At 45.2% G+C, this 27,929-nt stretch overlaps 1 protein-coding gene across 3 annotated transcripts in view; it reads right to left on the reverse strand.

The window, feature by feature from the left end:
* RAE1 (ribonucleic acid export 1) overlaps positions 1–25,951 on the reverse strand; it is a 74,312-nt gene extending 48,361 nt beyond the window's left edge. For 2 of the 3 annotated variants that reach the window (XM_085853747.1, XM_085853750.1), the window contains exons 1-7: positions 25,673–25,951; positions 25,471–25,576; positions 21,287–21,391; positions 20,464–20,556; positions 17,130–17,216; positions 940–1,026; positions 360–431 (exon numbers count right to left, since the gene is read on the reverse strand). In XM_085853747.1, the coding sequence (XP_085709873.1) occupies positions 360–431; positions 940–1,026; positions 17,130–17,216; positions 20,464–20,556; positions 21,287–21,391; positions 25,471–25,569 (543 nt within the window). In that variant the 5' untranslated portion in view covers positions 25,570–25,576; positions 25,673–25,951. The remainder of the gene's footprint in view (positions 1–359; positions 432–939; positions 1,027–17,129; positions 17,217–20,463; positions 20,557–21,286; positions 21,392–25,470; positions 25,577–25,672) is intronic. The other variant, XM_085853749.1, reaches the window with a different exon arrangement.
* Between the last annotated feature and the right edge of the window lie 1,978 nt (positions 25,952–27,929).

A 27,929-nucleotide genomic window follows, 5' to 3' on the forward strand; every position in this document is an offset into this window, starting at 1 on the left:
GCGAAGATGGTGGTGGTTGTTGTGAGGGTAATTGTAGCGTGGTTGGCGTTGTGGCGTAGTTGGTGGCAGTTGTTGTTTGCAGGGAGGTTTGTCGTTTAAAATTACAATAGAAAAACGGCTATCTCAAAGGATCGCAGCCCGAATGAATCACATTTATTCCCTCGAAACAATGGGTTTGGGGCTAACTACACATGTACTTACAGAGATATCTCACCTACGGGACCTGAATGGTGGTTTGCGAATTTCCACAGCCGTAACACTATAATAGGCAATTGTTGAGAGTGGAAACATGCAGACTCCCCTTTATTCAAGAAATCTAAAGTGCAGCAAGTCAAGTCTGAATGTTATGCATGACTCACCACGTCGGCACAGTAACACCTCTCGGGTAGCTGCAGTACCAGCATGGGGTTCGGTGTCCGTGCATCCCAAAACTGAGGTGAAATTAAATACATGTCAAAAAAAAAGAAAAATTCAATATTCACCAGCAAAGTCTGGAACATCAAGTATCCACAATATCCATACATGGTAAAAGTCTGAAAAGGGTAGGTCATTGTGGGCTGGTATCCTGGACAAATTCCATACTCCTGCCCCGACTATCGCTAGGAAGAAGAATGGCAAACAACTCAGTGCATTCTCTGCTTCGTGACCGCTCGAGCAGCACAGACACTCTGGAAAGAGCATGGCCATAAACGGAAAGGACATGACAAATGTTACTCTTACAATACCTCGGGAAAATTAAATAATTCCACAACGTACAGTCAGATTTGAATATCATACGTGTTAAAACTACAATTACTTGTTATAAAAAAAAAATATGCTCTCCGCTTAATTCCACATCAATAACTCGATCACCATCGCAAGAAGAAGTTCAAGGTGTCTACAAAACGAATTGTCACCATTTAACACATGGACGTGAAGACAGGTATTGGTCAAACACACCTTTAATGCCTTGTCCCACCCACCAGTCATCACGCAGCTGTAGTTTGGAGCTTTTATCCAGTGGATGGTTTTAATGGGGGCATCGTGCTACAATGGGGATAAAAAGAGTAAAATCAGGCACTTGCGTAAATATTAAGCAAACTCCATAACTAAAGAATCCACCGTAATGATAGTGCAACCTCGATGGACTCCTCCCCCTTGTATTTCTTCCAGGACTGTGTCATAACAAACTATAATTACTTCAAACAATGCAGTTTGCAAAATCAACAGAATGGAAGGTTATGTTCAAAGCAATATTTAAAAGCTGAAACCCTGAAATACTCAAAGTTTTCATCACACGACCCATAAAGCGAGCCTGCAACTTCAGTAGAGATATTGAAAGGGTGATAAAAGGTAACCAAACTGCAAGTACAGTTGACCCTCACAAATTCCAACAATGAAGGCATCACAAGTACCCACGTTTCCCACCTCAATCATGGTTGAAAGATGGCAATAAGAAACAGTTCCACCAGGAATGACCCAAAATCAAAATTTGACTTGAAGAACAAACAAACAAGAAGAAAAAAAATTTTCTGTTATGACCACTGTGATCCCAGGTCCCCCCCCCCCCACCAGATACTGGGATATGAACCGGGGGTCGAATCCAAAAACATCATAACATATTCCATGCGTACCCCCCCCCCAATGTTGATTGCAAAGTTTCATTAAAAAAAAAAAAGTTTTAAATTTGACGGAATTGCATCGGTTTATATTTTACCGTTTGACCCCACCCCAGAGCCCCAGCAGGCAGGGCCAAAAGTGATACTGCTCTTACACATTCTTGCATTGTGGTAAAATCACTGAGTTTGGTGAATTTCTGCACAACTGTTTAGGAGGAGATAGTGTGACAGCAGACGGACTGAGCCAACTACAATATCCCCCCCCCCCACTTCTTTTAAAAAGTGTGTGTAAAATAATTTGGCAAGTGGTTGTGTGGCAAATACAAGTTGTATGCACTGCTAAACTGCTGGATGGAACGAGTTGAAATTTTGTGGTTGTACTTGGGGTGAGCCTGGGAAGGATTCAGGTTTTTTTTGTCGTTGAGGTTTGGGAATGAGGGAAGACACAAATTTGTAGCGTATAGTGTCACCCGGTGGTGGGAAGAGGGGATATTACAAGTAAGCTGTGGAGGAGACTTGCAATATACACATGCCATCGTGAAAGTGCTTTCCTAACCCCTGCCAGAGGGAGGAGGTATTACTCTCCCACAAGTTAGCACGCGTTTCTAGTATTGTACAATCTGGCAGTGTGCCAAGTGTAATGTGAATCCACTCGCTTATGCTAATTTATTGTACCTTTGCCTCTCCTCGGAGCTTATATGAACTCTCAAAATCAATAGACAAACAACCACAAAATGGGAACAAAATAAGATTAAAATGTGTTTACCTGCAGAAATAATTAAAAAAAAAATTCCAACGGATTTAACGGAGATCAATATGTGATTGAGAATGCCAAAGACGTGATGGAAAGACAATTCCAAAGCTAAACCAACAGCAGAGTCCTGTACAAAACTTGCTTCCTGTCCATCGACTCAAGAGTTGTCATATTTAAACGCATACCATGATTACCTCTGCCACCGAAGGTGGACGGAGATGATGTTTTCACCCATCTGTTTGTGAACAGGATATCTCAAAAAGTTGTGGATGGATTTGGATGACATTTGGTGGACAAGTTGGGGTGTGACAAGGACTGGATACTAGAATTTTTAAGTGATTCTTCACCAGTGATCAGGCAAAAATGTACATATATACATATATATATATATATATATATATATATATATATATATATATATATATATATATATATATATATATATATATATATATATATATATATATATATATATATATATAATTCGATATCTCAGAACGTTATGGACAGATTTGGACAAAACTTGGTGGACACGTTGGGTGTGTGACAAGGATGAATCAATTCGATTTTGGTGAAGATCCGAATCCGGATCCAGCTTATCAGTGGGATACAAAACGCAAACTGTTCAGCCTGGTGGAGGTATGCACTCTATCGAGTGCCGTTCTAAGTTGGAGTCTGTAACCATATGGAATATGCTCAAATTACTTAAGGTGAATCTGCGTTCAAAGGAAAGGAAGCTTTGATCGAGTGGCTGTAGTTTATCACAAAGGCAGAAGGGTTTCAAAGAAGATGGTGACATGTGACACCTTACAAGTGCTCACTTATTCAGTTGCCTTTAAAACCAGAGTGCCAAGAATGGAAATGTCACATTTTGTGCACCAAAATGGCAAAAAATAAGGTTAAACTGGTCCTTGTTTACCCATTTTCCAAGATTGTTCCATGTGCTCTGCTGTGCATTTCACTTCACGAGTTCCAATAACGGACAGACTAATACAAGTTCCAAAAATGGACAGACTGGTTAGTACATGAAGCGCCACTTCATTGTGTTACGGTTTAGCAGGGCTTTGTACATGAGATGTACGATGTGTTTGTGAAGCAACCATTTTTCTGAAGCTCTCATGTTGTATATTTTGGTTTTGTACAGCTCTGTACACCTTGCCATCAATTTTAAAAATTATATCCTGTTCAACGCAGGGCGTTAGGTTTCTGGAAAACAGCACGTTCGGCAAAACCGTGTTGTGCAAGCCTAAACCCTTGTGAGATAAATGGGGATAGGGGAATGTGGCCAAAAAACGCAACACATGGGGCAAGCGAAAAGTGGGGTTAAGCAATTGGTTCACTTTGTCTGTCTGCCTGTCTGTCTGTGTCTACAAACGTCAGTTTATGATCGAGGATCAACCTAATTCTCATTGAATATTATATTTTCAACACAAATCGGTACGTGGATTGGAAAACGAACCTGCAGTTCAGTAATACTTTGGCTCTAAATTTGGCAAATGGTATGGAATCTCATCAAGTCAAGCAAAATTTAAAAATTATTCCAAACAACAACAAAAAAAAACTTCCTGTTTATAGGGGTGTCATAAAGGACACAAACAACAGTCACAAATAATTAACGTAACATGTTAAATAAGGTAGTGTAAAAGAGAATGCATCAACGGTGGTAAACTTCCAAAAAAATTTTTCTCCTACCTTTACCAACCTTTATTTTATTTCAAATGAGTTATGTCCAACACTGGAGAGCACAAATCACCTTATTGGAATTTTCAAAAAAACTTCAGCAGTTCTCAGACAATATATTACAGCATTTTACATCATCTTGACCAATCATATTTGCCGCTCGCAGACACCTCCCATGTCCTATTTTTCTCAAGACTGTATGGGATAGGGTGTTGTATGAACTCTCCAGTTTATAGATTTTTTTTTTGTTAATTAAACTTCAGAGGGAATACATATACAAATATATTGTTGCGGTTTTGCAAAGCCAGGACTCCTCCGAGGAAATGGCACCAAACATAAAGTGATCCCGAGAGCCATTTCTTTAATATTAGTTTAGTTGGCACTTTTCACATAAATAGTGGGTACAAAGGACAAGATGTATTGCGGAGGGCTTTTAGATAGGTCTTCAATATCCTATTCTTTCATACATTTTACTTCCATTTATTTCACACACAAACCTCACCATCCCTGCATGGAAGCACACCACGGGCCAGACAGTGACGGGCTATGAGGTCATGCTGTAACATCCCCGTTCAATCTCCTGTTCAAACGGCGTGCCATAAACCAACCGACACCTCATCTCAGACCCTCACCACAACAATACAACCCTCACAATGCCTTCTAAAAATCCGCACAACAACCTATGCCCGACCTGTCCACCACAATCCCCTCAACCACTCCCAACGCTTCAACACCATCACCACAAACGCTACAGCGCTTCCTCCACCTCACTACAACCGCGAGAAACCTCCCCAACCACAGTTAGCTCCCTGGACGCTCACCAGTCTCTGAGGATGCTGGGGGAATGAAGGATATTACGAGCCGGGGTATTTTGACGTGCAACTTGAAGCGCAAATATGCACTGGGGCTCTTCAACAACATCCAGATAGTCTTGGCGCTCCGCCAAATGAAAACGTTCATGGCCGGAGAGCGCTCCTGAAGACCCTTGGCTAATGTTAATTATGGAGCTGTGTCACGTGGCCAGGCTGGAGCATAACTAAAGCCTGTATCCCAGTGGGCTGCAACAGCTCGCCACTAGTTGGAGACACAAAATTGCGATAAAATAGCGATAATTTTCACTTAGAATCACACTGAATTAATTTTTGCGTATGTCTCACGAATATCTCACATTTTGTGTATGTCTCACGTCATTGAGAACAAATTGCGATACAATTACGAAACTCTCAGGGGTCCCAGGACAGATTATCATTTTTTTCTCCAATCAGTCACAATTTCGTTTCATAGGTCGCCAATCCCTCACAAAGTTGTCTCACATTTGTCGCACCTTCTGACTCATGGAAACTAAATTGAGAAGGGTTCGAGACAACCACGACGACTCTGCGACTATTTTGAGAGAAAATTTGTCGCACGAATTTTTTGAACATGTTCAAAATTCAAGCGACACCAAAACGACGTCCTGCGACTCACGCGAGGAAATTGAGAACCACCGCGAACGTTTCGAGACATTTTGGAGAATCCCGTTCGCATTTTGTCGCGAGCTGTCGCAGCCCAGTGAGATACAGGCTGAAAGCCATTTTCAGCTCTGGAGTCTGGCCGGGGGGGGGGGGGGGCGTACGGCTCTGCGCCAATAGGGGAGCTTGGAAATGTCAACAGGGTTTTTTATCTGCTTTATGGCTCCTCCTTCACTCCGGGCTCTATAAAAGAGAGCAAATCGGGCTCAGTCGGTCTCTCTCTTTCGTCCCGTCTCTCTTGAATCTCGAGTGGAATCTTTGTCCTTCGTCTGGAGCCTTTGCTGAGCTGAGCGTCATCCGAGCTAAGACAGCGCAACCGAGTGAAACGAGAAGGATGGAGCGAACATTGCTGGGGTCGTTGCTGGGTCATTGGCGCTCAGCATTGAAGGCGTTCCAATCATTTGCAGACTTTCGCACGTGCACCGTTAAGCTGTCTTCCGATACACTCAATAACCTCTCCATTTTTTCAATGAGAGGATTTCTCCTCGGACCATGAGACACCTTTGCACTTACATGTGTCGAAGCTTTCACACCAGCGCGATTCTTATCCTCACTTGAACAAATGGTGCATGATGGACTCATTCACATGATAATCATGGCTGAGCAACGCTACACTCATTCGAACATGCCACTTGTCGAAAAATCACGATTTTCTCTGCTAATGTCAGAACCTTACAGGATTTATTCACTCCATTACCACTTGGAGAGGTATGACGTTTCAGTGCCATACTATATTTAAGGGTGCAGTATATGGCAAAATAACAGAGGAATATAAATCGTCCGCACACAAGCTCACTCGATGGCAGCGCTATGCAGAATGAAAACAGCACGGGTGGTAGAAAATGGCAGGATACATCACTCTGCGCATGACATGGTCACAGCGGCATATTCAAACCCACGTATAATAAAGTTTGAGGAGCGTTCAGGAAATAAGCTTCAAATTTATTCCCATGCCTATAAACGAATCAGTGTCGGGAAAACCCACATTGGACAAGAGTTCCTGTAAAGCATTTGAGGCCGAAAGGATAGCATAGATATGCGCATTCGCCTTTGAGCTGTCTAGCCTATAAAGTGTCATCCTGGTTTATCGCATGCAGGGCAATGTATTTCTCAAATTGATGTTAAACTGGTGGACCCGTGTGCTATAATTGGTCGTTGGGAGACACTAAATATCCTACCAGTGTCTTTCACAAAGAGTAGGCGAGTTAGCGCTGTTATCCTGATCAAATTCCAAAATTAATGCTTGGCATACTTGCAGGTAAGGCAACGGTAAACCACCCAAAATAACCATTGCTAAGAGACTACTTCGGCAGCACCAATGCTCCGTCAAAAATGGTGGACGACGATGATGACGTACATTGTTGCAATAAGTACATTGATGATGATGATGACAATGACTATGATGTATTTGGCATGGTGAATTATGCTGCATCTGCCAATCTGTTTGCAGAATGGTTATGCAAAAACACAAATTGGTGAGTCAGCTGTACTACACAATATGACAATTTCAAAAGCAAGAAATGAAAGATTGCTGCACAACAAAAAAGGGTTAATGTACAACCCTGGTTTAAGTTGGTGATACTGTTGCGAATTCGCGCCCGCAGGCGTGCGAACGGCCACGTAACTCTAATCGCGGCACGTCGCCCACCGGACGGACAATTCTGTCGTGACCCTCTCGGACTAACGCCGGGAACTAGTCACGGGTGGGCCGTTCGGCCTCACCACGATCGTGCCAATCGGCCCCCCGCGTGGGATAGGGTTGTTCGCCAAATTCGACCTACATAAGTACCCACACGGAGGGTAGACCGGGCGATCGCACCTCGCCGCAGGTCGACTCCGGACACGGGCCACTTAAGCGACCCGTTCCGAACTATCGGGATAACCGAGCGGTGTTATCGTCGACCTCGACGGTTTCGATTAATTATCGGGCGTATTAAGCCCACTACCAACCCTTTACGTGAAGCAAGATGGAAATTCAATTAAAGAAAAGATGAAGCGAAACGGGAAAACAGTTCAACATAAGGCACATTTATTCCGCGGCACACGGAAAGCACACATATACAATTACAACAATTATGCAACAAAAGCAGACGTTACAAAAGGCACACAACAATGCAGATCTACTACCGACTACGCGAGCACACGGCAACACTTACACAGTTTTACTTTACAGACGGCGCCGACAACACATTTACTCAAAAGCAAAAGAAAAGGGCCACCCTCAAAGACAAGGGGGCAGACGGGGTCTGTGGGCGCGAGACCGGGTGGAGCCTACCCGTTTTGTGATGAGCCGCAAATGTGGCGGCGGAGCCCCGACTCCGCGCTCCTTCGCGGGTTTCGTTGGCACTGCTTGGAGTGGGATGGGAACGGGGCCCCCTTTTCGCACTATCTCAGCGCGGGGGGGGGGAAGGGGGGAATTGTTGATGCTCTGGGGAAAGAGGATAGCTGGCTTGCTTGGGTCCCGCGACGAGCGACTCCACTGCGACCTCGTCGCCGACCGCCGTCTTCCTTGCCTCGGACCCGAGGTATCCGGTCCCCTCCGCAATTCTCCTCAGCCGACTGCAGCAAATCACCTCGACCGCGCTCCAGGCTTCCTCTCTCTGCAGCTCCCCGACAGACTCCGAACCCCGACAGACTGCCACTCTCCAGACCCGACTTGACTGCCTCGACCTTCCTGACTCCAACTCACTGCCTCCAACCTTCTCCGACCCAAACTGACTCGACCTTCCTGACTCCAACTCACTGCCTCCAACCTTATCTCCAACTCAAAAACTGCCTCGACCTTCCTGACTCCAACTCACTGCCTCCAACCTTCTCTCCAACTCAAAACTGACTAAATTCGCCCCGCGCTCGGCGCTTTAGAGTCCGGCAGGAGAACCCACATGCAAATTTCTGGATCAGAACGAGCTCGGGGGTGGAGCCACGCTCGCCCATTGGACGGAGAAAAAGGGACGTGAGTCTCCCCGATCCTCGAATTTGCATATATCAATTCTACTCCAACGCGCCTGGAGGCGGGGCCAAACCGCCCCGCGCTTGCTGATTGGACGGATCAGAAGTGGGCGTGTATCATTCCTGATCCGACTTCCCCTCGGAAAGGCCGCAATTTGCACCCGCGGCTCGGCGCGCGTCCTGCACGAGGCCAGGACAGCCTGACGCTCCGTGCCCACAAGCGGTGCGGGAATGGCCGCAGAAGGAGAGGCGAAGGTGGTGGAGGGTTTAAAGTGCTGGTCCATGGCCATGGCGACGTTTGGAATGGCGGTGATGCGATGTTTGCGGGAGCGAGTTGTGAAGGTAAAGGTCGTGGCTGTTGGCGTTGTTGTTGTTGTGAAGCGGCGTTGCGGTTGGTGGTTGTTGTGTGATGGCGGTTGAGACATGGTTGGTTCAAAATAAAGATAGAACAGAAAAACGGCTATCTTAAAGGGTCGCAGCCCGAATGAATCAAAATTATTCCCTCTCAACAACGTGTTTGGGGCTAACTACACATGTACTTACAGAGATATCTCACCTACGGGACCTGAATGGTGGTTTGCGAATTTCCTCAACTGCAACACTACCCCCTCCCCTTTTTACAGACTCGTCCCGAGTCGTCAAATTTTCGTGTGCCATCATGTGTAGTTCTCCCCTAGTACGTTTTACCTACGGATCCCTGAGTGCGACATTCATGGTATTCGTGTCCCCAAAATAAATAACCTGAGGGCTGAGTAACTAACTAAACAAACCCACTCACACGGACGACTTAAATAAAATTGCCTGCGCTAAGACAGACATGCCGGGGGTGCACTCATATGTACAGTACATCTTAACCTTAACTTACAAATTTTACACTAAACCATGGCCCAGGATCAATGGACTCTGCAAAAAGAAAGCAGTTAGCAGGGAGCCAGGCTGCTCGCATGCAGTCTCTGGCTCAAACAATGCAGGTGACAGGGAACGTTGCCGGCTGGCTTCCCTTTTGGACTTCCCAAGGCCTTCCCTTTTGAACTGAACACAGTGAACCACAACGGTGCATGGGCTGCACAAACGCAGTCTCCGTGCCAGCTCAAGTGGCACACGCATTGAACACAACGGATGGATGGATGGATGGATGAATGGATGGACGCAAACACGGTGCATGGGCCGCCACTGCAGGCCCATGTTGTAGCTGCCAACAGGGCAGTTCTTGCAGCTTGCAAACTTTTGCCACACGGAAGGTGGGCTCGGACCGACCCTACGGTCTCCCTCCCAACCTATCGCCTTTGCCTGTCACTGTCCATACCCACTCCCTTAATTTGTCAAACCCCATTTAGCCCCAACTTATTTTTTTGTTGTTTTTAATTTTACTTCCCCACTATCAATCGTCCCCTAACCCCCTTTATCGTCCTTGTTCGGCTAACCTATCCTCTACAAGCCTACTCCCAACCCCTAAGTTCCCTTCCCGGAGGGGAACAAGGGAGAGCTCGCGTCCTGTGTCGAGGCCCAACGAAGCCTCAAGATGGCCTCCCCAGAGTTCAGCGATCTTAACCGAAAGTGGGTCCAGCGGCCCACATCGAGAGCGAGGGGATGGATGGTGCGGAGGGTACACTTCCTAATCTACCCCAACCATTAACTCTTAAACTACCCCGGGGCTTTCAACAAGCGCCTCTCACTTAAACTATTGGTTCTATAAACCCAGATTACCGTCGCCTGTGTTGGTGTCCTCTCAAATTTTGGGCCTCGCCCCCCAATTTTCTTTCTGTGCCCTCACACGGTCTCATGGCTGGGACGCGTGGCTCCCCTTGGCAGGCACGACACTGCCTCCGAGCCTACCAGCTCCCTAAACACCGGGGAGTGTCCCCCCACCCCCCATGGCACCTCCCCTGAAACGCACACGTGGCAGGCTGGCTTCCCAGGCCCCTTTCCAAGGGTCACCCGTGCCCACAACACTGCCCACGCGGATAATGGCGCCCCGGGCCCTGCACCAAGCGGGCGCACCCGTGCCCACTACGCTATCCCGGCCCCCCATGGGCCCTTGGCCTACTACGGCCGACGAGCCTGGTGCCCGGGGTACCCACTCAGCGATACTCACCGTTCGCAGCCACGCTCCCAGCACGTCAACAGGGCTCCTGCACCCCTCCAAATGGGTATCGAGCCAACTTCCCCACCAACAACAAAACGGCCTCCATTTTTCAATTTAACTAACCCAGCGACCTCACTTTACACTGACCCTGGGGTCCCTTGGGTGGGAGTCACTCCTCCCCCCAATCACTCATCACACCATGCATTCCACATTCGCTCCACTCACACAGACCCGCTGGCCTCACTCACTCACCAAGCACATTTTCCACTCAAACTCATCAACTCTTCAACACACACACCACTGAACTCAGCCATCCTTCTATCTGCATCCCCTAACTAACTCGTGCTCCCACGTCGTCCCTTACACTATAGCACGTTCCTTTTAACACTACGTAGCTAAACTACGTCCCCTCGACACATCCACAAGTCTGTCCATGTCCTCAAAATCAAAAAAAATCATTTCCCATCCTAAATCTGGCTGCAATCCCTCTAATCCATTCCACGGACTCCATGAGGACTTACCCCTGCCCCATGAAGTCGGTCTAACTAAGCTAACCCTTCCCCCTAGCTAGTTTCATCCTGTGCCCAGGCCAAGGGGATCATCCACCCCTTGCCTGGGAATCCTGTCCACCTGAAAGCGAGGCTTGCTTTTTTTTTTTTCACATGCGCAGCACCAGCGCGGTAACTCGCAACCTGCGTACCAGCGCGGCAATTCACAGCCGCGCACCTGTGGCGTGACGTCATGGCAGCTGTTCGCGTCAATCGTCCCTCTTGGACGGTACCATCAGGCAGGGATTCACCCTCCTGCCGGATTCCAACCACACACGCAGCCATGACGTCACCCGGCGCATAAAAAAAACACAAGCCTCACGTCTCGAGGGGTTCCCCACGTGAACACATGTGCCCTGCCCGTTGGAGCTGAACACACCCGCTCGCGTGGAGAACCCGTCCGGTCCAAATCGGTAATCCTGCCTAAACTTTGTCCGTCCGCGGGATCGACAAATCCACCGCGTGCATTTCCGGACCAGGACTTCACTCCCGCAAGCGAGCACGTGGGGGCCTCGTGCGTTGCACAGCACGGACCTCGCGCTCGCTGCTGGGTGAACCCGGCACGGTCCCCGAAACAGCTACAGCCGCTACCCGGCTTTTGTCCCTCACATGTCGCCGTTGTCGCCATTCGACCCACGCACACCTGCGTGTCACGACGCTCACACACCACTCCATCAAACTCACACCGGGAGACGCGGCTGCGTGCTCCCGCATGCCGACCGACATCTCCCTTACACACAGCGACCTCACACACGCTGTCTCCCTCACACTCGGCCGCTCACTCACTCGTGCCATTACCCTTGCACACGTGGTGACACTCGCCCACAGTGTCTCACTTACACATGGCGTGCTGAGGAACACGCCCTTCGGCACACTCACCACACCACTCACCCACGGGGTCGCTTCCACACACGGGGACGCACTCACACCTTGCACCATACACACCGGGACAACCACACTGGGGATTCGTGTCCCCACAAGAGTCTCTGGGGCCTCTATACCCCCCCAAGCTCGGCGTGCACCCGTCCACAGCACTCCTCCCCTTGACCTCGCTCGACACGACTGAACTCACCTGGTAGTGACTCGCCTCAAGGGGGCATACTCCCTCCCCTCGTTCCCGAAGGAGGCCATCCCGCTGCTCGCACTGGGTCCCGACACGCTCTGCGAGCTCCCCCTCATCGTCCTCCACGACATCCGTGTGTGTGTGTGTGTGTGTGTGTGTGTGTGTGTGTGTGTGTGTGTGTGTGTGTGTGTGTGTGTGTGTGTGTGCGTGTGTGTCACTAACCCCGTCTTCATCGTGTAGTCTTCCCTCTATCGTTCCCATCTCCCGTGTCTCCACCAACTCAGTCACCTCTTCCCTTGTTATCTCCCTTGTCTCAACTATTATTTCTTTCCTCCTTTCCGTCGTCACCTCGTGTCTCGTCTCACACGGTTCGGTCTCCCCTTTTATTTTTTCCCTTTCGGTCACCGTCACTGTTGCTCTCTCAGTCACCTTTACCAGTCTCGCCCAACACGCCCCCCAAATTATTTTGTCACCCGCCCTCATTGCAGGCCTGACAGCCGTTGCACCCACTCCCAGCTCGTTCGCTCCCACACGTGGCGTCGCCATTTTGAGTTCCCTGTTTACTGCCTTCATGCCCGCCTGCAGGCTTCGGCCCATGGTCTGCGTCTCACCCCGCATTTCTTTCAATTCTTCCTTCATTTTCAGTGCGTTTGTTTCCATATTCGTTTTCATTTGTTGTGTATTCGTATCCATCTTTTCGTTCATGCCTTTTATTTCGTTTTTCATTTCATTTGTGTTTGTATCCATTTTTTCGTTCATGCCTTTTATTTCGTTTTTCATTTCATTTGTGTTTGTATCCATCCTCGCTGTCATTGCCGCCAGCATGGCACATAGCTGGGCCATGTTGGATGCACTCAGCTGAGCCGATTCGGCAAGGATCGGGGGGTTTTGGCGGAGAGGGGAGGGGAGGTGTCATACACCGCGGCCGCCGCCGCACCTATTTCGGGCTCTGGGTTCGGTTGGGGGAGTTCGTGTTCCTGCACAACCAACATTTCCTGCTCAGGGTTTTCATCCTGGACCATGGATTCTACACATTCTAAATCCATTTCTAATACCCCCGGCTCCCGCTCGCCTTGAGACGCCATCTTATTTCTCGTAAAAGGTTAATTTGAATCGCTCGTAATTTGGAGGGAATCGGGGGTCGCTCCTCTCACCTCTGGACCGATTCCCGTGAATTGAGCTGGAGATAGGAGAGCCATTTTCCCGTTCTCCGACACAAGTGCCGCGAGGAGGGGGATGGGTTTGTGTCCCACGACCTGACACCAGTGTTGCGAATTCGCGCACGCTGGCGTGCGAACGGCCACGTAACTCGAATCGCGGCACGTCGCCCACCGGACGGACAATTCTGTCGTGACCCTCTCGGACTAACGCCAGGAACTAGTCACGGGTGGGCCTTTCGGCCTCACCATGATCGTGCCAATCGGCCCCCGCGTGGGATAGGGTTGTTCGCCAAATTCGACCTACCTAAGTACCCACACGGAGGGTAGACCGGGCGATCGCACCTCGCCGCAGGTCGACTCCGGACACGGGCCACTTAAGCGACCCGTTCCGTACTATCGGGATAACCGAGCGGTGTTATCATCGACGTCGACGGTTCCGATTAATTATCGGGCGTATTAAGCCCACTACCAACCCTTTACGTGAAGCAAGATGGAGATTCAATTAAAGAAAAGACGAAGCGAAATGGGAAAACAGTTCAACATGAGGCACATTTATTCCGCGGCACACGGAAAGCACACATATACAATTACAACAATTATGCACCAAAAGCAGATGTTACAAAAGAAACACAACAGTGCAGATCTACTACCGACTACGCGAGCACACGGCAACACTTACACAGTTTTACTTTACAGACGGCGCCGACAACACATTTACTCAAAAGCAAAATAAAAGGGCCACCCTCAAAGACAAGGGGGCAGACGGGGCCTGTGGGCCGCGAGACCGGGTGGATCCTACCCGTGTCTTGTGATGAGCCGCAAATGTGGCGGCGGTGCCCCGACTCCGCGCTCCTTCGCGGGTTTCGTTGGCACTGCTTGGAGTGGGGTGGGAACGGGGCCCCCTTTTCGCACTATCTCAGCGCGGGGGGGGGGAAAGGGGGGAATTGTTGATGCTCTGGGGAAAGAGGATAGCTGGCTTGCTTGGGTCCCGCGACGAGCGACTCCACTGCGACCTCGTCGCCGACCGCCGTCTTCCTTGCCTCGGACCCGAGGTATCTGGTCCCCTCCGCAATTCTCCTCAGCCGACTGCAGCAAATCACCTCGACCGCGCTCCAGGCTTCCTCTCTCTTCAGCTCCCTGACAGACTCCGAACCCCGACAGACTGCCACTCTCCAGACCCGACTTGACTGCCTCGACCTTCCTGACTCCAACTCACTGCCTCCAACCTTCTCCGACCCAAACTGACTCGACCTTCCTGACTCCAACTCACTGCCTCCAACCTTATCTCCAACTCAAAAACTGCCTCGACCTTCCTGACTCCAGCTCACTGCCTCCAACCTTCTCTCCAACTCAAAACGGACTAAATTCGCCCCGCGCTCGGCGCTTTATAGTCCGGCAGGAGAACCCACATGCAAATTTCTGGATCAGAACGAGCTCGGGGGTGGAGCCACGCTCGCCCATTGGACGGAGAAAAAGGGGCATGAGTCTCCCCTGATCCTCGAATTTGCATATATCGATTCTACTCCGACGCGCCTGGAGGCGGGGCCAAACCGCCCCGCGCTTGCTGATTGGACGGATCAGAAGTGGGCGTGTATCATTCCTGATCAGACTTCTCCTCAGAAAGGCCGCTATTTGCACCCGCGGCGCGGCGCGCGTCCCGCACGAGGCCAGGACAGCCTGATGCTCGGTGCCCACAAGCGGTGCGGGAATGGCCGCAGAAAGAGAGGCGAAGGTGGTGGAGGGTTTAAAGTGCTGGTCCATGGCCGTGGCGATGTTTGGAATGGCGGTGATGCGATGTTTGCGGGAGCGAGTTGTGAAGGTAAAGGTCGTGGCTGTTGGCGTTGTTGTTGTTGTGAAGCGGCGTTGCGGTTGGTGGTTGTTGTGTGATGGCGGTTGAGACGTGGTTGGTTCAAAATAAAGATAGAACAGAAAAACGGCTATCTTAAAGGGTCGCAGCCCGAATGAATCACATTTATTCCCTCTAAACAACGGGTTTGGGGCTAACTACACATGTACTTACAGAGATATCTCACCTACGGGACCTGAATGGTGGTTTGCGAATTTCCTCAACCGCAACAATACATTCCTGAAATGTGCGAGGAACATCGACGATGAAAATGAAAGCAGTTTTTCTCAAAATAATTGATGGAATAGTGAGAGGGAATGCGTTCCTCACGTCTCACACTTGAGGTATTATATTTAGCTTTTTCCGATGATATTATCGCTTTTTTATTAATGAGAGTTACAATCAAGTGTACATGTGTATAAATATGCCTGGTGTTGGCTTAATGGTTAGGGTGGTGGGTTTGGGATCCGAGGATCCTGAGTTCAAATCCCACTCGGCTGCTGAATTCATACCAGGTGGGGTTGCCTCTGCCTATCATCCTTTCGAGGTCAGCAAAATGAGTGTCAGCTTGCTGGTATACTGTGTTGGAGTGATAACCTATCCAGGATTGTGCCCAATAGCGAAGGAGACTGCTTAAGCAACACTAATGCTCTGCACAGAGTATGGTCCCATTGGATGGATGGATATGTATAAATAAAATAAAAACCAATTATCAGACATATTTAAATAAAAATAAACCTCTTGTGGAAATGGGTGAAGTTGGCAGTATGTTTTGTTCCTCCTCCTTCAATGAACGTGGACATAATATTTATCAGTTGGAGGCATAGTTAATAACCGGGAAATATCAACAGCATGATTACAAGCATCCATTTGACGAATAACATCAAATTTCACTTCTGGAGTAACACTTGTATAATGCAGGCTCGAAGCCAATCTACAGCATGGTACATTTCTTTCTGTGCGAAGCAAAGTAAAGTTGTTCTTTCGGCAATTTTGCGATCCCCTGATTTGGTACTTTTGCGATGTATTCTGGTGTCCTTATCAGTCTTGTAAGTTCTGAAAACGCTCGAGAATAAAAGGTATGGTTTTTAAAACGATGCAAATGTGAGTTGAGACAACAAATATCGAGAATTGGTGTTCATGATGTGATGACGCATTTGTGAAACGATACAAAATGGGGAGACTTAAACCGGGGTATTACTGTATTTTTTTTTCTTTTTTCAGATATCATATTACATCAAAATCTTAAAGATATCTCAGACAGCAGCAAAGATTGCAACATACAGTAATTATTTTTAAATATTAGTGTTCAACAAAGAAAAGAAAAAGCATGTAGTGTAAATATCAAACAGCTGAGTCAACCACGGTGATATCAAGACCGTCAGTGTTTCAAAAATAAAAGTTAAACGTTCCCGATTGTACATTTAATTGTGAATCATGTCCTATGCTTTGTTCTGAGGAAGTTAGATACAAAAAAAAAAAATGAATTAAAAAATAGAGTCTTCAAACATTATTCCAAGTTACCGACCTTGAAGACAAGTTACTGATCTCATTGGTCTTCTAATAGTCTGCCCAGGTATTGCATCTACTGCTAATGTACACTATTATACAATCTCATAAGATGTCACATATTTAGCACTTTCTATGTCCATCTCCACAATCAAGGCTGTGGGCTCAACTCCTCCTGTAATAATGTCTGAAAATGATCCGTCAAGGTTTTTGATCGAAACATCCCCCAGATGCAAACATTCCAACATAAGCAAGTTAATTGGAATGCAAACTTGACATTACAACCCAAATTAAAAAAAAACCTTTATTGTAATTGTGTTATAAAAGACCAAAAAAAAATGATGCATCTGTCGCTCACAATAAAGTTTGTGCATGCAAAATGATGAATGACCGAGGGATTACAAATGAATGATTGATTAATTTACCTGTGCCACCTGGATAGCTTGGTTGCTGTTGAGATCCCACATTTTAGCGGTTTTGTCACAAGATGCTGTAAAAACCTTCGTACCATCCTGGAAGGCAACGTCATCACATGAAAATGAAAACCCATTTGGAAAAATTGGTCATTGGTTAAAATTATTTTTGCCTAAGACACTTCGAAGCATTTCAGTTCAGGTGACACTGGTTCCTTGTACAAATCAAATGCAAAAAGCTGACATCGTCAAGCTGAAGTGCATTGTGTATGTGCAAGATGTTTTGAAAAAACACAAAGGCCAATGAGCACAAAATTAAAACGAGAAGGGCACTCGGTAAAGTGGATAACTCCGCAACGCAATGCCTGATCAAATAGAAAATATTGGGGCCAAGAAAATTTTGAAATATCATGCTATCCATAGTTTTTGGCTCCATCTCTCAGTGGAGAGATGATTTGTTAGGGTCTATCTAACATCTATCCATCTAACAAAACATCAAAATCGTGTGTGGTTTCGGAGAAGAGAGCAAACACCTATTTTGAGGAGGGGTCAAAACCCTCCCATAGACCCCTGAAATAAGGGCAGATTTTGATGCGGTCAATACACTTTGGTCCATCATGGGTGATGAATGCTGTGGTCATGTTTCATAGAAATTGTGTGTGGTTTCAGATGAGACAGCAAAAACAAACAAACCCGAAGACCCCCTTCATGAGTGCAGATTTGAATGCGGCGATTTGAAGGCGACCGCATTCCAATTATGGTCATTTTAAAAATAAAAAAAATTCGGACCATCACATGACCTTAACCTTAAAAATTTCGGACGAGTGTAAATTAAGAAAATGTGCCCCCATATATACAATCTATCGATAAAAATCAACCTCATGAAAATCTGAGATCATGATGAAATTATTCAAGTCATGATCAAAAAGGTGTTTTTTGTTGATATGGTCACAATCCGAAAAAGGTAGGTCAAGGACACAAAACAAATCAGGTGCACAACTTCAATGCAGGTACACTTTTATGATGCAAGAACATCTTGGAACGTCAAGCGGTCTTTGAGATTCCGCATTGGCAAAATTGTGTGATGACAAGTTTGTCTGTTTTGGGTTTGTTCACCATTTGACCTTGTCATTGAACTCAGAGGGGTATGATGTAAATCAAGTGTAAGGAGTCTTGCTTGACACCATTCAGAGGGGGCAATTTTGTTCCCAATGGGAAAAAGTTATGGTTAAAAAAAAATTAAACGTAAAACTTCCTGTAATTAGGTAATGACCATAAAAAGTATGTCTAGGTCAAGGTCAAGGTCAAGGTCAAGGTCAAAAAAAAATTGCGTCAACCCCCATATACTTTTAATTCCCATTATTAATGTAACATTTCATTTGGAAAATCCTAGCCGGCTCCAAGATACAGATCATACATTGGCGGAAAAAAAACCTAAATGGTGGTTTAGTATACATTTGGGTCTAAAGCCAGGTTGCATATAGCATTCTTCAGGAAGATTTAAGGATTTACTAAAATATTTCCTCAAGTTTCCCCTTAAAGACATCCTAAATTTGAGGATTGTTGCATATTCGAATATTCCTTAAGCTTTTCCTTCAACTCGAGGAAGCACTCCCTCGTCCTTAAACACCAACCTTTGAGTTTCCAAATGGTACTCTTCATAGAAAATGGTTCCTTAGAAGTCAATTATCGCCGAGCAAGACGTTGTGAACGTGTTTTCGGAGAACGCCTCAACACCCTTGACGTCTATGATATTATCCCGATCTAAAACATGAATGAAGGAATAATTAGAATTATACTCAGGATCTTTGATCCCTAGTACTCATTTCAACAACAATATGGTTTAAATAATGTATTTATAAACTCCAGCGAACTGACAATCCCACGATGTCACACGTGATGTCTGAGCCATGTAAAGGTGTGTTCCGGTGCAGGTACCGCATGTGCAACTGAACAAGTTGTTTGTCCGTGCTGCTAGTGTCGTGGTACTTTCACGGTGCAAACATTTTTTACTTTGTGTTCAGGTTATTGAGATAGCAATTCAATTGATACCGACGCTGACCCCAGGAAAAAAGGTCAACCGTGTATGTACTAAATAGATTGACCGCAGCATGCTACTTGGTCCATAACTCGTCGATCCTACATCGTAGAGACGTGTGGGGCCTCATTCGACTCGGGGGGGGGGGGGGGAGTCCCATTTTACCCTGTGGACCTAGGTCTTACCCAAATCAAGGGATTCTTAAAAATGATAAACTATTTATCGTTACAGAGATGTAATTATACATTAAAGTACTTCAACAACACACAACACACATCAATATATTGTCCCTCTTGTACTTCAGAAAAAGTCTCCACTAGTGCTTCTGTCTCTTCCTGAAGCCAGTTTGTAGATCACTTTGTCACCATCCTGCTTTCAGACACTTCTTTCTATGTCCAATCTGATTGGTTGCCAAGCATCCTAAGGATTTCCTCAACCTTATGCAAGTCCTTTACTCAGGAATCACTGTACTTTAAGGGGGATCTTTTCTTAAGGACGAGGGGATTTTATGCAACTGGGCCCCCAAGACCTTGCTTGACCTTTAACCCGGATGGGTATGATGTAAATTAAACGTATATGTGCCTTTCTCGAGGCTATTGAGAGGGCAATTTTGTTCTGATCGGATAAACCTTAGTTGAGTTGTGATGAAAAAAAAAAGCAAAATATTCTATAATTCGGTCATGACCGAAAAAAATGAAGTCAAAAAAAATCATGTCAATCCTGTATACTTTCTATTCAGGTGATTGATGAAAAATTTCATTCTGAAAGTCCCAGCCAGATTTGAGATACAACTGGGCCCCCAAGACCTTGCTTGACCTTTAACCCGGATGGGTATGATGTAAATTAAACGTATATGTGCCTTTCTCGAGGCTATTGAGAGGGCAATTTTGTTCTGATCGGATAAACCTTAGTTGAGTTGTGATGAAAAAAAAAAGCAAAATATTCTATAATTCGGTCATGACCGAAAAAAATGAAGTCAAAAAAAATCATGTCAATCCTGTATACTTTCTATTCAGGTGATTGATGAAAAATTTCATTCTGAAAGTCCCAGCAAGATTTGAGATACAACTTATACATTAGCACCAAAAAAGCAGAACCCCCCCCCCAAAAAACCCCCAAAATTTGGGTTTAGTACTCTGGGGTGGGGGTTGAATAAATTCTGGTGTACCATCAGAAACAGGGGGCACTAATTATACAAACAAACCCTGCAAAAGATACAAGCCTCCTATCCTACAGGAGGAGGCTTAATAAATAAATAAATGAATAAAACAGATCAATGATGCATCGTGAGCACTGTGAAGCACCAACATCACTCCAGCAAACATCCAAGATGGGTCCAGTATGCATCTGCTGGGCCTTTGGGATGGTCTGCCCAGTGTCCTGCACTTCCCAGCACCGCACCTGCAGAGGCACACAAAAAATAATAAAAAAAACAATGAAATAAAAACAAAGAAGAGCAAACATCCCTTGTGCACGACACAAACTGTTCGAGACATTCCATCACAACCTGAAGCTCAAGAATCACGTTTCTAAACGAGATGGTATTTATAGAACACTTATCCCACGCAGTATTGAGGAGGGCTCGGTGCGAGCCGACACTTTCAGCGGCAAATTTGGAATTGCGTCCATCTCCACTTCTGAGGTAAATGTGAACAAATTACACCTTGAAAAGTCTTCTATCGAGTACATTTATAAGCCTTTACAAAAGTAGCGTTTATTCTTGTTCTCGAGTGTTTTCACGAACTACCAAGGCTGATAGACGCCATCATAGATCGCTAAATCGTTAAAACGCCAACTTGGACTTCTTCTTCTTCTTGTTCTTCGCTTTTTCCCCCAGCAGAGCAAAATGAAGGCTGAAGCGATTACGACGATTCAAATTTCTCATGTGAGGAAGTGAGATATAGTCTCTGGACATTCGGCTTTATTTACTTCAGCATGTAAGTTTCTGAGGGGGACGCGTCATCGAAGTAATATGTACTATATAATCAAATGGTCACGTTACATGCGGTAAAGTTTAAATTTCCTCCGTTAAACGGTTTCCGATGTACACGCGGACGTGACAGACACAAAAACACAACTTTTCAGCGGGACGAGCGAATAAGTAACTGATAAAAGGGGGAGAGACCCTCACATCGTTTGCCCACGAGCCAGCAACGAGGTAGTTTCCAGGTAGCTGTGCAGGGCTGAATGCAAGGCATGATATGCTGTCATCCGGTGGTGACGTCACCTCAATGTCCTGTATATAAAGCGACAGTTAAAGAATGAACAGCTGAGGTTTCATTATAATAACAGCTCCATTGACCCCCGTCTCTCCCGGCATTATAACAGAGTTGTAAGGTTATACCACCCAAAAAACCCCCACATCGACATGGTTATACTTTCAGCTGAGACTTCATTTTAATAACAGCTCCATTGACCCCCCCCCCACCCCCCGTCTCTCCCGGCATTATAACAGAGTTGTAAGGTTATACCACCAAAAAAAAATCCCACATCGACATGGTTATACTTTCAGCTGAGACTTCATTTTAATAACAGCTCCATTGACCCCCCCCCCCGCCCCCCGTCTCTCCTGGCATTATAACAGAGTTGTAAGGTTATACCACCAAAAAAAAATCCCACATCGACATGGTTATACTTTCAGCTGAGGCTTCATTTGAATAACAGCTCCATTGACTCCCCGTCTCTCCCGGCATTATAACAGAGTTGTAAGGTTATACCACCAAAAAAAATTCCACATCGACATGGTTATACTTTCAGCTGAGACTTCATTTGAATAACAGCTCCATTGACTCCCCGTCTCTCCCGGCATTATAACAGAGTTGTAAGGTTATACCACCAAAAAAATTCCACATTGACATGGTTATACTTTCAGCTGAGACTTCATTTGAATAACAGCTCCATTGACTCCCCGTCTCTCCCGGCATTATAACAGAGTTGTAAGGTTATACCACCAAAAAAATTCCACATTGACATGGTTATACTTTCAGCTGAGACTTCATTTTAATAGCGAACGCAGTGAGCTTCATACTTAACGCGTGCACATGAGAGAATAGGCAACAACAACAACAACAACAACAACAACACAATACCCCTGGCAATTTGGAATTCGTGTCTTTGGCTATGACCTTTTGCTTCCGGGTTTTTTTTAAACACTGTGTGTTGTATAAACACAATTGCGTTTTATTTCTATATTGTGAATATTACTCAACGCGTGCACATGAGAGAATAGGAAACAACGCAACACCATGGCAATTGTGCATCCGTGTCGTTGCCTATGACCCTTTTGCTTCCGTTTTTTTTTTTTTGCTTCCGGTTTTTGTCATGGGGAATGATGCATGCCGGGAGATAAAGGCATCGTCGGAGACATGAAAGACCCAAATAATATCAGACATGGTGTATATTTCCTCCACTGATTTTAATAAAGATATCTCCCGCATCATCAAAAAAAAAATTTTCATCGTGATTTACGTTATTTGATCGCTGATCCCGAATCCAGGCCGAAGTAACCGGAAATTGCGTATACAGTTATAAACAAGTTATAGGTAAAGTCAGAAGCGAATGTAAGAAGAATACTACGTTTGCTTCTCGTATTTTTTTTTTTAGATGAGATCCTGTTCTTGGCGGTGTAGAAGTTGTGATGAAGGTAATGTTGAGGTATAATGTTGAGGTAATATTTATTTTTTTAGATGAGATCCTGTTCTAGGTGGTGTAGTTGTCGCTGTGAAGGTAATGTTGAGGTATAATGTTGAGGTAATATCTATTTTTTTTAGATGAGATCCTGTTCTAAGCGGTGTACTTGTCGTTGTGAAGGGGATGTTGAGGTATAATGTTGAGGTAATATTTATTTTTTTTAGATGAGATCCTGTTCTCAGCGGTGTAGTTGTTGTTGTGAAGGTAATGTTGAGGTATAATGTTGAGGTAATATTTATTTTTTTAGATGAGATCCTGTTCTAGGTGGTGTACTTGTTGTTGTGAAGGTAATGTTGAGGTAATATTTATTTTCTTAGATGAGATCCTGTTCTCAGTGGTGTCGTTGTCGTTGTGAAGGTAATGTTGAGGTAATATTTATTTTTGTAGATGAGATCCTGTTCTAGGCGGTGTACTTGTTGTTGTGAAGGTAATGTTGAGGTAATATTTATTTTTTTTAGATGAGATCCTGTTCCAGGCGGTGTAGTTGTTGTGAAGTTATTGTTGAGGTAATATTTATTTTTTCAGATGAGATCCTGTTCTCGGCGGTGTAGTTGTTGTGAAGGTATTGTTGAGGTATAATGTTGAGGTAATATTTATTTTTTTTAGATGAGATCCTGTTCTCGGCGGTGTAGTTGTTATGAAGGTATTGTTGAGGTAATATTTATTTTTTTTTTAGATGAGATCCTGTTCTCGGCGGTGTACTTGTAGTTTTGAAAGTAGTGTTGAGGTATAATGTTGAGGTAATATTTATTTTTTTAGATGAGATCCTGTTCTAGGCGGTGTAGTTGTCGTTGTGAAGGTAATGTTGTGGTAATATTTATTTTTTTTTAGATGAGATCCTGTTCTAGGTGGTGTAGTTGTCGTTGTGAAGGTAATGTTGAGGTAATATTTATTTTTGCAGATGAGATCCTGTTCTAGGTGGTGTAGTTGTCGTTGTGAAGGTAATGTTGAGGTAATATTAATTTTTTTAGATGAGATCCTGTTCTAGGCGGTGTAGTTGTCGTTGTGAAGGTAATGTTGAGGTAATATTAATTTTTTTAGATGAGATCCTGTTCTAGGCGGTGTAGTTGTCGTTGTGAAGGTAATATTGAGGTAATATTTATTTTTTTAGATGAGATCCTGTTCTACGCGGTGTAGTTGTCGTTGTGAAGGTAATGTTGAGGTAATATTAATTTTTGCAGATGAGATCCTGTTCTAGGCGGTGTACTTGTCGTTGTGAAGGTAATGTTGAGGTAATATTAATTTTTTTAGATGAGATCCTGTTCTAGGCGGTGTAGTTGTCGTTGTGAAGGTAATGTTGAGGTAATATTAATTTTTTTTTAGATGAGATCCTGTTCTAGGCGGTGTAGTTGTCGTTGTGAAGGTAATGTTGAGGTAATATTTATTTTTGCAGATGAGATCCTGTTCTAGGCGGTGTGGTTGTGAAGGTAATGTTGAGGTAATATTTATTTTTGCAGATGAGATCCTGTTCTAGGCGGTGTAGTTGTTGTTGTTGTGAAGGTCATGTTGAGGTAATATTATTTTTTTTAGATGAGAACCTGTTCTCGGCGGTGTCGTTGTCGTTGTGAAGGTAATGTTGAGGATTTTTTTTTGTTTTTTCAGATGAGATCCTGTTCTCGGCGGTGTCGTTGTCGTTGTGGAGGTAATGTTGAGGTAATATTAATTTTTTTAGATTAGATCCTGTTCTTGGGGGTGTAGTTGTCATTGTGAAGGTAATGTTGAGGTATAATGTTGAGGTAATATTTATTTTTTTAGATGAGATCCTGTTCTAGGCGGTGTAGTTGTCGTTGTGAAGGTAATGTTGAGGTAATATTTATTTTTATTAGATGAGATCCTGTTCTAGGCGGTGTAGTTGTCGTTGTGAAGGTAATGTTGAGGTAATATTTATTTTTGCAGATGAGATCCTGTTCTAGGTGGTGTAGTTGTGAAGGTAATGTTGAGGTAATATTTATTTTTGCAGATGAGATCCTGTTCTACGCGGTGTAGTTGTTGTTGTGGAGGTAATGTTGAGGTAATATTATTTTTTTTAGATGAGATCCTGTTCTCGGCGGTGTAGTTGTCATTGTGAAGGTAATGTTGAGGATTTTTTATTTTTCTTTTAGATGAGATCCTGTTCTAGGTGGTGTAGTTGTTGTGAAGGTAATGTTGAGGTAATATTTATTTTTGCAGATGAGATCCTGTTCTAGGCGGTGTAGTTGTCGTTGTGAAGGTAATGTTGAGGTAATATATATATATTTTTTTTTAGACGAGATCCTGTTCTAGGCGGTGTAGTTGTGAAGGTATTGTTGAGGTATAATGTTGAGGTAATATTTCTTTTTTTTTAAGATGAGATCCTGTTCTCAGCGGTGTAGTAGTTGTTATGAAGGTAGTGTTGAGGTATAATGTTGAGGTAATATTTTTTTTTAGATGAGATCCTGTTCTAGGCGGTGTAGTTGTTGTTGTGAAGGTAATGTTGAGGCAATATTTATTTTTTCATAGCAAAAAGACGGTTTAATTTGATATATTTAAGAAGCGAATGCAAGAAGAATTCTACGTTGGCTTCTTGGCTTTGCCTATTCCGTATTAAGGTTATACCACCATAAAAAACCCCACATCGACATGGTTATACTCTCTCTTCAGACACACCTTCATGGGGTTATGAGTGCTTGGGGTTGTGCCGAACATTCCTCCTCCACCACCACCACCACCTCCTCCAAATCCTGTGGAACCTCCAAACAGGCTCATGTCTCACCTGCGAAGAAAAAAGGACGTTGCGTTCGAAACATAAGGGCCCAAGTGGGGAGGGAAGAGGTGAAGTGGGGGCACAGGTGAGAGATCCTTGCAGTACCTCGACGTGAATATTCCGTGAATCCGAGAAATCGAAGCAGAAAGCGAACTGACGAACACTTCCTCCGCGAGCTCACGTCGCGCGCCGGGCCGCGCCGAGGACGACGTCACGTGGAGAATCTTCTTCTTCGTTTTTTTTTAATCCGACGCTCTTCTTGCGTTCATTGCACGAGGGAAATTCGATTGTTTTACCGAAGCTGAAATTGTATCGTTTATTCAATGTGTGTTTTGTGGAAATATTCTCAATAACAATTTGGAACGAGGCGGAATTAAATTTCCTTGCCGAACGGGGGATTCGACCATACATCGCCTAACATCCTCGAGGGCGTTATGAAAAAAAAGAAAAACTAAATAAGGAACAGGAATAGTAATAAAAAAATATATAAATGAGGAAATGCAAAACAAATGAAAGAAAACAAAATATTTTGATTCTTACAGATGAAAAAGGAGAAAGCAGCCACGCTCGCCATTATCACTGCATACATCCCAAACCTTGAATTCGTCTAATTTTTTTTGTCACCAATCAGGTGGAAACGAGAAAAGGAAAAGAGGTTTTTTTTCCAGATTCACCACTTACGTGTAAACGGGGGAGGGGGTGATAGATCCGTGCTTCAGAAAGATTGCTCAGATATTGGCGTCTCGTGACATTGTATCGCTTTGATTCTTGGCAATAAAACATTCAATGTGTGTCTGTCAACTCGCACTCAATTCCTTTTGCAGACAATTATAGATGACGTGTCGTGGAGATCAGGAAGATGTAACTTGGTTTTCTGTCGTTCTCCAGATGCCGCAGGAGAAGGAACCGAAGATTAATCAGGCAGCAAATTTCCAGCGATGGGTATTGTGCGATGTAAGAATGAGATGGAAGGAATGCGATGGAAGGAATGCGTTGTACACGCTTTTGCTCCTCAATCTTGGCGCCAAAATTCACGTGGTGCTGACGTCACATGTAAAGAGCAACTGTCCCAATCTTCTTCTTCCTCTCAATCTTCCGATTGGTGTTCACTGGCGTCGTCAGAGCCGCGAGGCTCTATATACGCCACGCGCCCAAACTCATCGGCCACAGGCAAATACAAAATAAATAATAATAATAATAATAATAATAATAATAATAATAATAATAATAATAATAATAATAAAATACAAAATGATAAGGACTTTATACTGTTCGGCCCGTTTCCTTTTTTAATTTTAAGACCAATTTGAAGAGTCGAGGGTACATCTGACTCAGTTGGCAAAATGGGGGAGGGGGCATGAGACAAGAAGGGAGGGAGTGGGAAGGACAAAAGAGTGGGGAACAGAGACATAAGGAGATCTGTGGAAGGGAGAGGGATGGGACGGGGAACATGGGGAACACAAGATGGACATTCCAGGGACTTTCAGGAAGGAAAGCAGGGAATTTGAAGAAAGCGGGCTTGGGTGGATTAACGGGGTAGAAAAGATCGAGGATTTGGATGGGGGATGATAGGAGGTGGCGGTGAACAGCTGTTTTGAAGGCCTGAAGGGAAGAATGGGATTGAATAGAGTGAGGGAGTTTATTCCAGAGGTGGAAAAAAGAGGAATGAAAGAGTGAAGGTGAGCAGTGATTCATGATTTTGGTAGTTTTACCAGAAGGGGGTTGTTGGCGGACCTTGAACGCCCTGCGGAAATGTGGTGGGGACAAATCGCAGAGAGAGCGGGGGGGGGGGCGAGGCTGGAGAGGATACGGTAGAAGACAGAAAGACCACCAACCAGCCTGCGGTGAGAGAGTGAGAGGCCCAAAGACTCAGCCTCATTGCGGGAGATGCCAACAATCTGAAATGCCATGGTTTCGACAGCGTGAAGCCGAGAAAGGTGGGAGGCAGGAGCCCCAGCCCAGAGGGGAGAGCAGTACTCCATCAAGCTGTGGACGAAAGCTTTGTAAGTGGTCAGGAGCTCAGGTGGGCCGAGGAAGGACTTTGGACGACGGCGGATTCCCAGTCGGCGACTGGCTTTAGAAGCGAGGTTTGAAATGTGGCTTTCCCAGGAAAGATCATGGCAGATCATGAGACCCAGAACCTTGAAAGAAAGGACTTCTTCCAGAGGATTGTTGGGAAAGTAGATGGGGGGGGGGGGATCCAAACAGTCCCTTTGGAGAGACATAGTCAGAGTGTGAGATTTGTCCGGATTGAAGGACACGTTCCACGTGTTGAACCAGTTTGTGATTTTATCCAGATCTGCAGAGAGTGAAGAAGCTGCTGCTTGCCGGTCTGAGGGATGACAGATGGTACGGCAGAGGG

This window comes from Eptatretus burgeri, chromosome 14 (assembly GCF_056783735.1).
Source record: "Eptatretus burgeri isolate ZD-2024b chromosome 14, Ebu_testis_v1, whole genome shotgun sequence".
Lineage (NCBI taxonomy): Eukaryota > Metazoa > Chordata > Myxini > Myxiniformes > Myxinidae > Eptatretus > Eptatretus burgeri.